The sequence below is a fragment of the Thamnophis elegans genome, chromosome 6 (genome assembly GCF_009769535.1).
Source record: "Thamnophis elegans isolate rThaEle1 chromosome 6, rThaEle1.pri, whole genome shotgun sequence".
In the NCBI taxonomy this organism is placed as follows: domain Eukaryota; kingdom Metazoa; phylum Chordata; class Lepidosauria; order Squamata; family Colubridae; genus Thamnophis; species Thamnophis elegans.
Genome location: NC_045546.1, coordinates 69384764 through 69401328, shown reverse-complemented (window position 1 = coordinate 69401328; position 16565 = coordinate 69384764). Strand labels below are relative to the sequence as shown.

At 40.5% G+C, this 16565-nt stretch overlaps 2 protein-coding genes across 2 annotated transcripts; both read left to right on the top strand.

The window, feature by feature from the left end:
- The first annotated feature begins 1336 nt into the window (after positions 1-1336).
- Positions 1337-3805, top strand: LOC116510782 (protocadherin alpha-5-like). Its single transcript, XM_032220432.1, has 2 exons — positions 1337-3697; positions 3800-3805. The coding sequence occupies exons 1-2, from the start codon at positions 1337-1339 to the stop codon at positions 3803-3805; spliced, it is 2367 nt and encodes a 788-aa protein (XP_032076323.1).
- Positions 3806-9714: 5909 nt separating this feature from the next.
- Positions 9715-12168, top strand: LOC116510781 (protocadherin alpha-5-like). The gene has a single exon (XM_032220431.1). It carries the CDS (start codon positions 9715-9717, stop codon positions 12166-12168), a length of 2454 nt encoding a protein of 817 aa, XP_032076322.1.
- The last annotated feature ends 4397 nt before the right edge of the window (positions 12169-16565 follow it).

Sequence of the window (16565 nt, the reverse complement as noted above, 5' to 3'; positions counted from 1 at the left end):
CTGGTGTCCTCCACATGAACGCACGCAGTGCGCGCATGCATCACACCTTCCAGTGACGCCTCCACAAGCCTCCTTGCCACACCAGCTGCTCAGTGGAGCATCATGCAGGCATTGTACGCGCCATGCACATGCGCGGAAGTGTCGAAGGCTTTAAAGGACAGGTAAAGAGCACGGGCGGAGGGGTGGACCCTCCGGAGCACCGTACCAGAACAATACCTGGGCAGGCTCCGGTACCCCTGTACTGGGGAATACCGCCTGCAACCCACCACTGGTCTGTATGTTTATGTGTATAAAGGAAGCAGCAGTGAAAAAAATCTTATGTAAGGTTATTTAGTAACAGACTCATTGTTACTTGAAGTGAAATATAAAAATTGAAAAGTTTGAATGTCTGTATTTTCTTTCTTCTCAAAAGATTTAGTACAGGACAGTACATATCAAACATAGGAAAATAAGTTGTGGAAAAAGGTGATTAAAAAAATCTATGAAAGTAAAAAAAAAAGTGATGCAGAATAACAAAGGAACTAAATAAAAAATAGAGTATGCTACTAACAAAACAGAAACATAGATACATAATTTTTATACCAATAGAATATAATTTACAAGGGCTCACACAAAAAGAATTTTGAAACTGGTTTCACTACCTAATTATTTATTGATTCTGGGGCAGGGACTTTATTGATCACATAGAATGTCTTATATAGATTGCTAAAAGTAATTTTGGCAATATAACGCTGGTAAGGAATAACATTTTATAGACCCAGTGACGGCACTGAAAGCAACAGATTAATCTGGGAAAGAACCAAAAGTTACTACCCTCTGAAAATGCACTCTAATACATGGTTTAGATTCAGGGGTGGATGGCTGTCGGCATTACTGCGGGTTCAGCGCACAAAAAAGTGCTCATCTATTGGCAGTGGGAAAGTTTCCCAGGAAATACCAAGGCATCAATACAATGCTTAAATTAATATAATATTTAAAGAAGAAAAGAAGGAAAACTACACATCAGAGATACATGAAGGAAAAAGTATCACAGACTGTCAATAAAGAATGGAGGTCTTTTTCTCATTCTGAAATTCAGTCACAGGAGGTCGCTGTTTCCTAAGAAAACCCTCTAAGTGAAACTGAAAATGCAGAGCCCCTCCCTTAAAGCGACAGACATTCCAGCGAGCCTGATCCAAAAGAGAAATATCAGACAACAGAGAAATCTCAACAAGCCAAGATTCAACCTATGCATTGCCAGTATGGCTGGGGTAGATGGGCTCTGCTCCTGACACCTTTAAGGCAAGATATTTAGAGAAAAAGAGAAGAGCTTGCTGGTTTTGTCCCTGCGTCTGCAATGCTTACCTGGCCGAAGGGGCTGCTGCAGCTGCTTCTGCTCCACACCGTCTGGAAAATGGGGAGCGGCCAGCTCCATTATTCTGTGCTGGAGGAATCCCAGCACGGCACCTTTGTGGGCCGCATCTCCCAGGATTTGGGGTTGGAGGTGAGTGAGCTGGTGCCTCGGATGTTCCGGATGCTGTCCAAAGGAGAGAAGGACTATTTTGAGGTAAACCTGCAGAATGGGATCTTGTTTGTAAATTCCCGGATAGACAGGGAGGAGCTGTGTGCCAAGAATACAGACTGTGTCCTTCATCTGGAGGTGATTGTAGAGAAACCTCTGAGGTTCTTCCATGTGGAGGTTGAAATCAAAGACATTAATGACAATGCTCCCATCTTTTCAGCCAGGGAACAGATCCTGAGCATAGCAGAATTCATAACAGCATCTGGAACCCAATTCCCTTTAGAGGGAGCCTCTGATGCAGATATTGGTACTAACGCTTTGTTAACCTACAAGCTCAGCCCAAGCAACCATTTTTCTTTTGATTCAGGAAATGATGAAGATGAGAGTAAATCTGTAGTTCTTGTACTGAAGGTTCCACTTGACAGAGAGGAGAGCCCTGTGCATCATTTAGTACTGACAGCCACGGATGGGGGAGAACCAAAACTCACAGGAACTGTTCAGCTAGTCATCAATGTGCTGGATGTCAATGACAACCCTCCTGTGTTTAACCAATCTGTTTACAGGGTAAAGTTGCTAGAAAATACAGCTAGTGGGTCATTAGTTATTGCTCTGAATGCAACAGACTTAGATGAAGGGATTAATAGAGAAATCTCTTATTTTTTTAGTAATAAAGCACCTCCACATGTCAGGAAGTTATTTAGTATAAATGCTGATATTGGGGAAATTAGAGTGATTGGAAAATTGGATTATGAAGAAAGCAAGTTCTATGAACTTCCAATTGTAGCAGAAGATAAAGGCAATTCTCAATTATCAGGGCACTGTAAAGTTCTCATTGAAGTTTTGGACATGAATGATAATATTCCAGAATTATCTGTGAATTCTCTCTCTGTGCCATTGCCAGAGGACTCCCCTCCAGGGACTGTGGTAGCCATCCTCAGTGCTTCTGACAGGGATTCTGGCAACAATGGACAGATAACCTGTTTCCTCTGGCCCACTGGAGTACCCTTCAAACTTGAGTCCACATTCAAGAATTACTACTCCCTAATTGTTGGAACACCTTTGGATAGGGAGCAGGTTGCTGAATACAGGATGATTGTGACAGTGGAAGATCAAGGCGTTCCACCACTGTCTTCCAGTCTCACCCTCTTAGTGTCTCTGAGTGACATAAATGACAATGCTCCAGCTTTCACACAGTCATTCTACACAGTCTTTGTGAAGGAGAACAATCCCCCTGGTGCTCACATCTTCACAATATCTGCTGCAGACCCAGACATAGCTGAGAATGGTCTGATCACCTATTGGATAGATGAGAAGCTCTGGCCGTTGTCAAGCTACATCTCTGTACATTCAGAGAATGGAAAACTCTATGCATTGCAGTCCTTGGACTATGAGGAGTTGAAACTGCTGGAGTTCCAGGTGAGAGCCAAGGATACTGGACTTCCCTCCTTATGTGGCAATGCAACTGTTCAAGTCTTTGTAATGGATGAGAATGACAATGCACCTGTTGTGTCAAGATCATCAGAAGAGAACCTGATTCTTCTAGTGGTCCCTGTGATGCCTGGGCATGTTGTAGGCAAGATCCATGCCTTGGATGCGGATTCTGGATACAATGCATGGCTAAGGTATGAACTGGTTGAAGAAAGCAATAGTCTATGGACTGTGGGGCAGTATAGTGGTGAGGTGAGTACGAAATATTCTCTGGATGATTCAGAAGGCAGCAAAATCCACAGTGTGTTGGTTCTTGTGAAGGATCATGGAAAACCTCAACTGTCAGCCACAGCCACCTTGAGTGTTTCACTTGTGACAAGTGGTCAAACAATCAAAACGGATATTAATCTTCAAAGATCAGGGGAGAGCTTTGTTCCCCTGGTGGACTCGATCAACGTCTATCTGATCATTGCCATCTGCTCTGTTTCCAGCCTCTTCCTCCTGGCCACACTCATCTATGTGGCCCTGCGTTGCCATTGTAAGATAAAGGAACCAATGGTTTATGGCCCTGGCATGGCCACCCTGGTCTGTGCCAGTGAGGTGGGCAGCTGGTCCTATTCCAATCGGCACAGCCATATACTGGCAGGTGTGAGCGCAGAGGCTGGTGCCAAGAGTGATCTCATGATTTTCAGTCCCAATATTCCTGTCTTTGCAGATAATGGGGCACTTATCAATGGGGTGGATGTGCCTCCAGATTTTGCTAAAAAGGTGAGTCCAAGTTTTGGAGTTCTTGTCTTCTTATTCAGCATCTCTTTTCTATGCTTATAATTTTGAATTAGTCTTGGGACAATATTGTTTTTGAATTGTTAGGTTTAGGCACTGATAGAAAATAAATTGAATTACAAATCATCAATAGTTTTTAAATAAAAAGTATTTTTCCAATTTGAGGAGCTATAGTGTAGAAATGGGCAAAGATAGTAAATCTTTGATAGTAAATTATAGGTCGACATTAATGAATGATTTTTGTTTGTTGATAATTTTGCTGTTTGAGGAATCAATTAGTATGTTGCCTCTTTTTGTGACAATATTAGTAATGACAATGTTAGTAGTGGTGGTGAGAGGCTCTGCCCACCCGCCCGGATGCTTCTGTGCATGAGCACGTGCAGGAGTGCTCCCGAACCGGTAGTAAAAAAATTGGCAACCCACCATTGCTTACATTCTATAATTCTCTTCAAATCTTTGAGAATGGCATCAACATAGCATGTGTTTTGAGACTGGGGAAGAATTGTATTTTATGAAAACCCAGGTCTTTATGTTATGTAGCTGAATGAATAATCTGAGAGAATAGTTGAAATATGAGGGAATTGGTGGAGGGAAATCCTTGTAACCTTCAACAAAATAAGATTAGGGGATCTATAGTTTTGACACCCTGACATTAGTACTGGGGAGGCTCAGCAGAACCAATTGTTAACTTTCTAAGCAGTTCGGATAACTGGTTGTTGGAAGAAATCTCATTTTGTTTTTTCCCCACTTTAAATGGCTAATCCTGTAAGGAAGGCAGGAAGAAACATTCTGGTGTTGTTTCTAGCCTAATTTTATTGCCCTGCTTACAGAATCTGCCTCTCCAGTTAACCCTTATTACATTACATAAGAGGTAAGGTGAAGCACCCATAGACATGAGTGACATTGAGTTGGCCATGCCCACCCAGTCACATGACCACCGAGTCACGCCTACCCAGCTGGTCATCAGGCAGAGAACCAGTTGTTAAATTATTTGAATCCCATCACTGGACAGGGCTCAAATCTGACAAGATCCTGAATCTTTAATTTATCTTCCAAAGAGTTAGCAACTCATCAAACTGAAGACAAGTACTGTATTTTTCGGAGTATAAGATGCACCTTTTTCCCTCAAAAAAGAGGCTGAAAATCTGGGTGCATCTTATACACTGAATACAGCATTTTTCTTCCTCCTGAAACCCCACTCCTTCACCAAAATGTCTGTGCATAGCTTGTAGGAGGCTTTCAGAGAGCTCCTGGGGGCTGGGGAGGGCAGAAATGAGCAAAAAATGGGCCATTTTTTGTTCAATTTTGCCCCCGCAGTCCCCAGGAGCACTCTATAGGCTTCCTAATGCCCTTTTTTTGACAAAAAAATTGGCCCGTTTTTTGCTCATTTTTGCCTCCCTCCCCCAGGAGCACTCTACAAGCCTCCTAAGAGCTATTCATGTCCTTTAAATAACCAGACCCATTTTCATGAAAAATGAGGCGTTTTGGGGAGGTTTGCAGAGTGCAAAAAACTTTTTATTTGTCTCTTCAAAACCTTGGTGTGTCTTATACTCCGGTGCGTCTTATACTCCGAAAAATATGGGTATGTTTAATCAAATTTCTATGGCTTATATTTGCTGGTGGATTCCAAGACTCCCAACTTTACCTGGCTAAAATAGTTTTTCTTTTTGACACTTTAGGGGAGGGATGGAGTAGGTGAAAGAGAGAGCCCAGAAGAAAATAATTTTTAAAACAAAGGAAAAAAGAAAATGGAAACAATATACTTGAAACTTCAGTACTTAATCCTAAATTATATAGTATATAAAATCTACCAGTTTTTATATTATGGATATAAAGATGATAAATCCACATTTCTTAATAAGGTGATATATTCAGCTTTTTGTATATAATTCTAAATATTTTTATCCATATTTCTCTTTCCAAAACCATTGTAAGAGAGTTACAAGTGTTAAACCAAAATGCAATAATAGTAGGACAAGCCTAAATCATGTGGATATGTGTGCCCTTCAATATTTTATCCTTTTTTGGAATATGATTGCTGCATGCAATATTGTAATAACTTTGAATGGACATCCTCTAAGCATTGTACATGATAATTTCAGGGGGGGGGAGAGAAATCTGTTTCATTAAAAGCAGCTTCTTTAGTAAAATCTATTTTGATACCACATTGAAAGAAAAGTAATTGTTGAGTTATAATAATTGTTGATGCTATTGGAACATGAACAGATATTACTACATCTTTAGCTAACTAATGATTTAAGAATAGGAATACTAACGAATAACCAGGAACCAGCCTCATTTTATTTTTTAAAATTATTTATTTTGCATTTATTTGCTTGGACAGATGAAAAAATCACCATATATCTGTCAGATGGAGCTCCATCATATCCTTTTGTAATATTTTCCATGTAGGACACTTAAACAGAGTTGGGATAGTATTATGGTCTACAAATGTCCTTAAACTTTATTTCTTTATTTTATTTTTATTTTAAATGTCATATGGTCTTTTGAAAAGCACCTTTGGGACAACCACGACCTGGATGATTGAGAATTTCCATAGACATTGCAGAGATTAATTAAGTTATATAAAGCACCTGATGGAAGCAAGATTGTCTTCTATCTACAGTGTTGCAAATACTTAGCTTTCCCCTTTTCATGAACTGACAAGTTCTTTGTGTAGCTCTTGGTGGCCTCCAAGTTGATTGTAGGGAGCTGATTGCTGGGAGCAGAATCTCAGTAATTGAAGCTCCTTAAATCATCCATGTGTCCAAGCGGAAAAGCTGTCTTCGGGGCTGACAGACAAACCACTCATGAATTCTTGTCTGAAGCCTTTGCTGAATTTTTAGATAACACAAGCAATGCAAATGCCAATTGATTAAGAAGTATGAAAAGGTGGGCCCACAGCTGGAAGGTAACATGGCATGTGGTGCAGTTGTTCAGGTAGTGGATGTCCCCTTCCTTGTTTTGGACCGATACACAACAAACAAGTATTTGCGGATGCAAAAGAATATTGGCACTTGTTAAAAGCAATGGGAGAGCCTTTCACCCAATATTGGAAGGATATTGAGGTGGCTCAGAAAAGCATTAACAAATTTTGGGATGATTTTGCCTACCAATCTGTAAAGCAGCTCCCATTAAACAAATTACATTACAAAGGTGGAGCCATAGAGATCCCAACTACTATTCAATGTGACGTGTTTGAAATGGCAGACACTCCTACGTTATAGAGACTAATTTGATTTTGAATTTAACGGCAGCAAGACTGCTGGTTGCATAGTACTGGAAGAAAGAAGAATTGCCTACTATTCAAGAATGGACATTAAAAGTAACAAACTTAGCAGAGATGGCTAAAATATCAGCATATCTTAAGGACCATTCAGATGAGAAATACAAGCTGGAATGGAGAAAATGGACTGATTATATTCGAAATAAATATGGGACTAAGAAACTCCAGATTGCTTTTGACTGAATGAGCAAAGAATGATACAACTTGTTTAAGGTTAGCTTTACAAAAGGGGAATTAAAGTACAAGTGAGGGATGATGCTAATGTCTGTTAGTTTATTTTAGAATATGGATGTTAATGTTTATACCCTGTATTTGCTCTGGGAGTTTAGGGGGGGAGGTTGGGGGAGGAGTTGGGTTCCGGGGGTGGGGGAGGGGAGGCATATATTTGTAAAACTTTTTAAAAACTTTTAATAAAAAAAAAAAAGAAATGGCAGACACTCCCATTCCAGCTCAGCTCTATGGAGCAACAAACTGATTGTTGAGTCTTAACGTAAGTACCGACATTGGCTCTTGGCTTATTTTTCACAGGTAGTATAGTGAAACCTTTACCTTGTTTTCTTGATCGCAGGGTGGGGGAGATAGAACAATGAACAATTACTGTAAGGCTCAGCCTGTCCCTCTTATTCAACAAAGTAAAGGCTCTTGAATTTAGCATTTCAAAAGGAACCTTTTATTGGGTTCATTCAAAGCAGGCTCTGAGGTCACTCAGGGCAAACAATTAGAAATAAAGGAATTAAAGACCCTTCCCAATACTCAGATGTAGATTCAGCCAATCCGCAGGTGTGAAGATGTTATTGTCCAGGTTGTTCTGAGAAAGAGATAAGAGAGCTTTCTCAGGGCCATCTTTCACATGGCCCACCCATCCCTTACATTCCCCAAGAGGTGAGAAATAGCCAAGAAGTGAAGGGCAACTTCCTGATCTTATAAATCAGGTGAAATGTTATACAAGAATGCAATTCAGAACATAAGATACATCTAAAGAAGAATTGCATGTAAATGTAAGACGTTGCAATTCCTCCCTGCCTCCTTTCTCTGAAGAATGGCAGATTCACGGATCTGACAATTACTATCTTTTACACACATGGACAAACATTTCTTATTGGCTGGTTTCTATATTCAGGCTATTCTACCTAAGAAATAAAAAAGTAAAGGTTTGTGAAAACAAACCCAGATAGACTCCCTAGATTAAAGGTTGACTAGTGGATTGACTAATTCATGGTTTTTTCCACCAGGCTAATGAGGTTAACAGGTTTGCCATTGTTTTCTTCTGAGCTATAAAAAAAAAAAGGTGCGATTTCCTTTATGATGATTAGATATTCAGTGTGTTTGTATCAGTGGTGGGTTCTGGATCCCGTTGCAACTGGTACTGTTGCAATGGGGCCCGGTGTCCTCCACATGAACGCACGCAGCGCACGCATGCATCATACCTTCCAGCGACGCCTCCACAAGCCTCCTTAATGCTCCAGTTACTCAGCGGAGTGTCATGCAGGCGTTGTACACGCCATGCATGTGTTCGGAAGTGCCGAAGGCTTTAAAGGACAGGTAAAGGGCACAGGTGGAGGGGTGGGCCCCCCCGGAGCACCGTACCAGAACAATACCCGGGCAGGCTCCGGTACACCTGTACTGGGGAATACCACCTGCAACCCACCACTGGTCTGTATGTTTATGTATATAAAGGAAGCAGCAGTGAAAAAAATCTTATGTAAGGTTATTTAGTGACAGACTCATTGTTACTTGAAGTGAAATATAAAAATTGAAAAGTTTGAATGTCTGTATTTTCTTCCTTCTCAAAAGATTTAGTACAGGACATTACATATTAAACATATGAAAATAAGTTGTGGAAAAAAGTGATTAAAAAATCTATGAAAGTAAAAAAAAGTCATGCAGAATAACAAAATGAACTAAATAAAAAAAGAGTATGCTAATAACAAAACAGAAACATAGATACATAATTTTTATACCAATAGAATATAATTTACAAGGGCTCACACAAAAAGAATTTTAAAACTGGTTTCACTACCTAATTATTTATTCATTCTGGGGCAAGGACTTTATTGATGACATAGAATGTCTTATATAGATTGCTAAAAGTAATTTTTCAATATAACGCTGGTAAGGAATAACATTTTATAGACCCAGTGATGGCACTGAAAGCAACAGATTAATCTGGGAAAGAACCAAATGTTACTACCCTCTGAAAATGCACTCTAATACATGGTTTAGATTCAGGGGTGGATGGCTGTCGGCATTACTGCGGGTTCAGCGCACAAAAAATTGTATCTAGTGCTCATCTATTGGCAGTGGGAAAGATGCCCAGGAAGTACCAAGGCATCAATACAATGTTTAAATTAATATAATATTTAAAGAAGACAAGAAGGAAAACTACACATCAGAGATACTTGAAGTATCACAGACTGTCAATAAAGAATGGAGGTTTGTTTCTCATTTTGAAATTCAGTCACAAGAGGTCACTGTTTCCTAAGGAAACCTTCTAAGTGAAACTGAAAACGCACAGCCCCTCCCTTAAAGGGACAGACATTCCAGCCAGCCAGATCCACAAGAGAAATATCAGACAACAGAGAAATCTCAACAAGCCAAGATTCAACCTATGCATTGCCAGTATGGCTGGGATAGGTGGGCTCTGCTCCTGACACCCTTGAGGCAAGATATTTAGAGAAAAAGAGAAGAGCTTACTGGTGTTGTGTCTATGTCTGCAATGCTTACCTGGCCGAAGGGGCTGCTGCAGCTGCTTCTGCTCCACATTGCCTGGAAAATGGGGAGCGGCCAGCTCCATTATTCTGTGCTGGAGGAATCCCAGCACGGCACCTTTGTGGGCCGCATCTCCCAGGATTTGGGATTGGAGGTGAGTGAGCTGGTGCCTCGGATGTTCCGGATGCTGTCCAAAGGAGAGAAGGACTATTTTGAGGTAAACCTGCAGAATGGGATCTTGTTTGTAAATTCCCGGATAGACAGGGAGGAGCTGTGTGCCAAGAATGCAGACTGTGTCCTTCATCTGGAGGTGATTGTGGAGAAACCTCTGCGGTTCTTCCATGTGGAGGTTGAAATCAAAGACATTAATGACAATGCTCCCATCTTTTCAGCCAGGGAACAGATCCTGAGCATAGCAGAATTGACAACAGCATCTGGTACCCGATTCCCTTTAAAGGGAGCCTCTGATGCAGATATTGGTATTAATGCTCTACTAACTTACAAGCTCAGCCCAAACAACCATTTTGTTCTGGATTCAGGAAATGATGAAGATGAGAGTAAATCTGTAGTTCTTGTACTGAAGGTTCCTCTTGACAGAGAGGAGAGCCCTGTGCATCATTTAGTACTGACAGCCACAGATGGGGGTGAACCAAAACTCACAGGAACTGTTCAGCTAGTCATCAATGTGCTGGATGTCAATGACAACCCTCCTGTGTTTAACCAATCTGTTTACAGGGTAAAGTTGCTAGAAAACACAGTCAGTGGGTCATTAGTTATTACTCTGAATGCTACAGACATAGATGAAGGGATTAATAGGGAAATTTCTTATTTTTTTACTGATAGCCTAGCTCTTCATGTCACAAAAATATTTGGCATAAATTCAGATACTGGGGAAATTAGAGTGATTGGAAAATTGGATTATGAAGAAAGCAAATTCTATGAACTTCCAATTGTAGCGGAAGATAAAGGCAATTCTCAATTATCAGGGCACTGTAAAGTTCTCATTGAAATGTTGGACATGAATGACAATACTCCAGAATTATCTGTGAATTCTCTCTCTGTGCCATTACCAGAGGACTCCCCTCCAGGGACTGTGGTAGCCATTCTCAGTGCTTCTGACAGGGATTCTGGCAACAATGGACAGGTAACCTGTTTCCTCTGGCCCACTGGAATACCCTTCAAACTTGAGTCCACATTCAAGAATTACTACTCCCTAATTGTTGGAATACCTTTGGATAGGGAGCAGGTTGCTGAATACAGGATGATTGTGACGGTGGAAGATCAAGGGGTTTCACCACTGTCTTCCAGTCTCACCCTCTTAGTGCCTCTGAGTGACATAAATGACAATGCTCCAGCTTTCACACAGTCATTCTACACAGTCTTTGTGAAGGAGAACAATCCCCCTGGTGCTCACATCTTCACAATATCTGCTGCAGACCCAGACATAGCTGAGAATGGTCTGATCACCTATTGGATAGATGAGAAGCTCTGGCCATTGTCAAGCTACATCTCTGTACATTCAGAGAGTGGAAAACTTTATGCTTTGCAGTCCTTGGACTATGAGGAGTTGAAACTGCTGGAGTTCCAGGTGAGAGCCAAGGATGCTGGAATCCCCTCCTTATGTGGCAATGCGACACTTCAAGTCTTTGTGATGGATGAGAATGACAACGCACCTGTTGTGTCAACATCATCAGAAGAGAACCTGATTATTTTAGTGGTCCCGGTGATGCCTGGGCATATTGTAGGCAAGATCCATGCTTTGGATGCGGATTCTGGATACAATGCATGGCTAAGGTATGAACTAGCTGAAGAAAGCAATAGTCCATGGACTGTGGGGCAGTATAGTGGTGAGTTGAGTACCAAATATTCTCTGGATGATTCAGAAGGCAGCAAAGTCCAGAGTGTGTTGGTTCTTGTGAAGGATCATGGAAAACCTCAACTGTCAGCCACAGCCACCTTGAGTGTTTCACTTGTGATAAGTGGTCAGACAATCAAAACGGATATTAACCTTCAAAGGTCAGGGGAGAGCTTTGTTCCCCTGGTGGACTCGATAAACGTCTATCTGATCATTGCCATTTGCTCTGTTTCCAGCCTCTTCCTGCTGGCCACTCTCATCTACATGGCCCTGCGTTGCCATTGTAAGATAAAGGAACCCATGGTTTATGGCCCTGGCATGGCCACCCTGGTCTGTGCCAGTGAAGTGGGCAGCTGGTCCTATTCCAATCGTCACAGCCACATCCTGGCAGGTGTGAACGCAGAGGCTGGTGCCAAGAGTGATCTCATGATTTTCAGTCCCAATATTCCTGTCTTTGCAGATAATGGGGCACTTATCAATGGGGTGGATGCGCCTCCAGATTTTGCTAAAAAGGTGAGTCCAAGTCTTGGAGTCCCTGTCATCCACTCAGCATCTCATTTCCGTCCTTATAATTTTGGATTAATCTTGGGACAATATTGTTTTTGAATTGTTAAGTTTAAACTCCAATGCAAAAATTTAATTATAAACCACAAATACTTTTTATATTAAATATGTTTTACCAAATTGGGAAGCTATAATTTCTAGTTTAATTGATAGTAAAATTTTCCTATAATGACAGTAAACATAAGTAGGCTCTTCACCTGATATTATCATTTTTCCCTGTGAAGCTATTCCTGATTGTATTGTTTACAAGGGACATTAATGAATATTTTTTCTTTTGTGGATAGTTTTGTTATTTGATGAATCAATTCTCAGTGTGATGCCTCTTTTGTGACAATATGTATGTCTACTGCATGGTTTGGAAACTCTTTAAACTTTATTAATCTGCTAGATACACTGATATTTACAGGTTTTTCATATATTGTAACTTTAGAAATAGAAAGTGTAGTATTGTGTTAACAATCGGATAGCAGTAATATAATTGTAATACAGAAATTATAACTGATACCTGGGTAGTCCTATTCCTAGAATGATTTAATATCACCTTGTACTAGAGCATTTGCTGGCTGGGGAATTCTGGGAGTTAAGTCCGAACATCTTCAAGTTGCCAAGTTTGGGAAACACTGTACTAGAGCTACCTACTCCAAACTGGAATTGCCTTGTCAGTCTAATAGCCATTAGGTGGATCCCTTCATCCTGTTTCTATTACAACATCTGCAGTGTCACACTTTTTGAGTTTGGAAGGAACCAAGTGATCTTCCTATGCCGAAGTCTTTCCCAATCCTTCTATTCTATAATTCAAATCTTTGAGAAAGGTGTCAAATTAGCATGTGTTTTGAGAGTGGGGAAGGATTATATTACAGTATATGAAAACCCAGGTTTTTATGTTGTATAGCTGAATGAATAATCGGAGATAATAGATGAAATATGAGGGAGTTGGTGGAGGGAAATCCTTGCAACCTTCAACAAAATAAGATTAGGGGATCTATAGTTTTGACAGCCTGACATTGATACTGGGGAGGCTTAGCAGTGTTTCCCAACCTTGTCAAGTTGTAGATGTGTGGTCCTGAGCTTCCAGAATTCTTAGCAAAGGGCGGCTGGCAGGGAATTCTGAGTCTGCAAGTCTACGTAGATGAAAATGTTGGAGCTTAAGGAATATCTGTTGTATTCTGAGAAGCTCACAGACAGAATAGAACAGAGTAGAGCAGAACAGAACATAATAGTGTGATTGGACACACAAGGAATTTGTCTTTGGTGCATAGGCTCTCAGTTTACATAAAAGAAAAGATACATTCCTCATGAATCATAAGGTGCAATGCTTAATGATAGTCGTAGGGTACAAATAAGCAATCAAATCATATTAGGAAACAATCAATTTAAATTGTAAGGATACAAGCAAAAAAGTTATAGTCATACAGTCATAAATGGGAGGAGATGGGTGATAGGAATGATGAGAAGATTAATAGTAATGCAGATTTAGTAAATAGTTTGACAGTGTTGAGGGAATTATTTGTTTAGCAGAGTGATGGTGTTTGGGGAAAAACTGTTCTTGTGTCTAGTTGTTCTGGTGTGCAATGCTCTCTAGCATTGTTTTGAGGGTAGAAGTTGAAATAATTTATGTCTAGGATGTGAGGGGTCTGTAGATATTTTCACAGCCGTCTTTTCAACTTGTGGACTATACAGGTGCTCAATGGAAGGCAGGTTGGTAGTAATTGTTTTTTCTGCAGTTCTAATTATCCTCTGAAGCCTGTGTCTGTTTTGTTGGGTTGCAGAACCAAACCATACAGTTGTAGAGGTGCAGATGACAGGCTCAATAATTCCTCTGTAGAACTGTATCAGCAGCTCCTTGGGCAGTTTGAGCTTTCTGAGTTGGTGCAGAAAGAACATTTTTTGTTGTGCTTTTTTATTATGTTTTTGATGTTAGATGTCCATTCTAGGTCTTGAGATATGATAGAACCTAGAAATTTGAAGGTCTCTACTGTTGATACTGTGTTGTCTATTATTGTAAGAGGTGGTAGTATGGGAGGGTTTCTCCTAAAGTATTCTACAATTTCTATGGTTTTGAGACTGTTCAGTTCCATATAATTCCAGTTGCACCATGAGGCTAATTGTTCAACTTCCCGTCTGTATGCGGATCCATCGTTGTGTCGAATGAGACCATTCACTGTTGTATCATCTACAAACTTCAGTAGTTTTAACAGATGGATCATTTGAGATGCAGTCATTGGTATATAGAGAGAAGAGAAGTGGAGAGAGGGTACACAGCCTTGAGGGAGGGCAGTGCTAATTGTACAGGTATGTGACTCTGCTTAGCTTCACCTGCTGCTTCCTGACTGTTAGGAAGCTTATGATCCACTTACAAATGTGTTCCGGTACCGCTAGCTGGTTTAATTTAGTTATAAGAATGTCTGGAATGATGGTATTGAATGCTGAACTAAAGTCTACAAAGAGGACCCTTGCGTAGATCTTTGGAGATTCGATATGTTGTAAGATGTAGTGTGGAGCCGTATTAACAGCATCATCTGTCAATTTATTTGCTAGGTATGCAAATTGCAGGGGATCTAAAAGTGTATCCTTGATGGTTTTCAGGTGAGATATCACTAGCTTTTCAAAGGTTTTCATAACTACAGATGTTAGAACAACTGGTCTGTAGTCATTCAGTTCCTTAATAGAGGGCTTCTTTGGCATTGGGATGATAGTAGAGTGTTTGAAGCAAGAAGAAACATAGCACTAATGCTTTATTGAAGTTTCGGGTGAAGTTGGGGGCCAATTGGTCAGCACAGACTTTTAAGCAAGAAGGAGTTATCTTGTCTGGCCTGATGATTTTCCTGGCTTTTGTCTGTGAAATAGATCTTGCACTTCCTTTTCTGTGATCCCCAGGGGTTGTGAACCCAATGGGATGGGGTCAGTTGTAGGAGGTTTGGCTGTTGTTGGTGTGCTTGAGATGCGGGTTGTAGAGATAGGTGGCTGTAGTTTCCTTTCAAACCTGCAGTAAAACACATTCAGGTCATCTGAGAGTTATTGATTTCCTTCAGCCTGGGAAGGAGGTTTGCCATAATCAGTGATATTTTTAAGAGTTTTCCACATGTTTGCTGATTCATTTGTTGAGAACTGATTCCTTTTCAGAGTAGCTTCTTTTTGCTACTCTGATCTCTCTTGTTAAGCAGTAAATGCTAAAGATTTGTTTGGATTTTTCAAGAACATGTCAAATGGGAACGTTATTTTTTTAATGAGACATTTTTCTCAGAATAGATGTGCTTTGCCAGTCCTTTAATTCTGTGATGTATTTTTATCTTAATCTATTTTATGAGGACCCATATGAGATTGGGTCCTCATTTATGAGATTGTTGGGGGCCATATGCTGACTGTATAAACCACTTAGAGAGGGGTGGAAAGCACTGTGAAGCGGTATATACCGATAGGTCCAAGTGCTATTGCTATTGTTATACGCCTGGGATGTCTTGGTGTTTCCCTAGCTATGTACTCACAGTTCAATTTTCTTGATATTAGCCAAGGTCAGTTGGGTGTTGCATCAACTTATTTAAATTGTAGGACTGGTATGAACATCTTACATACTGATTCCATCAAGGCACTTGACAAAGTATACTGTAACTTTCTGATTAAGAAGCTTGTTAAATGTGAACCTGATACCTTGTCAATTCAATGAATCTATAGCTGACTTGAAATATGTATTGAAAGAATGCTGATCAAAAACTGACTGCAAAGGACCTTGGAAGCCTTCTATTCCAACCAGTTGCTCAAGATAAAAGATCATATTCTATTGTGGACAAATAGTTGTTCTGTTCCTGAAATGCTATTGTGATTGAGCACCCACAACTCAGTGATGAGATTCAAATAATTTAACAACCGGTTCTCTGCCTCAATGACCATCTGGGTAGGTGGGGCTCGATGGTCATGTGACGGGGTGGGCATGGCCAACTCAAGGTCATTCAGGTCGATGGGCGCTTCGCCTTAGCTGTTACAATATAATAAGGGTTAACCGGAGAGGCAGTTTCTGTAAGCAGGTCAATAAAGATTAGGCTAGAAACAACACCAGAATGTTTCCTTCCTGCCTTCCTTACAGGATTAGCCCTGTAAAGTGGGAAAAAACAAAAGGAGATTTCTTCCAACAACCGGTTCTCTGAACTACTTAGAAAGTTACCAACCGGTTCTCCTGAATAGGTGCGAACTGGCTGAATCCCACCACTGCCACAACTCCAGGCAGCAAACTTTTCCCTTGATTAATTTTTCTCATTGTCAGGAAATTTCTCCTTAGGTGAATATATCTTTATTAAATTTCCACCTATATTTCCTAGTTCTTCTGTTCATTAGACTAGACATACCCAGTCCCTGGTACCATTCATCATATTCTATGGCCTCCTTTCTCCCTGCTATCCATCATCTCCTTGCCATCTTCTCCCATTTATGGACAAATTGTTTCC

Coding starts and splice junctions, on each gene's coding strand:
- LOC116510782 (XM_032220432.1), top strand. CDS start 1,337: ATGCTTACCTGGCCGAAGGGGCTGCTGCAGCTGCTTCTGCTCCACACC.
- LOC116510781 (XM_032220431.1), top strand. CDS start 9,715: ATGCTTACCTGGCCGAAGGGGCTGCTGCAGCTGCTTCTGCTCCACATT.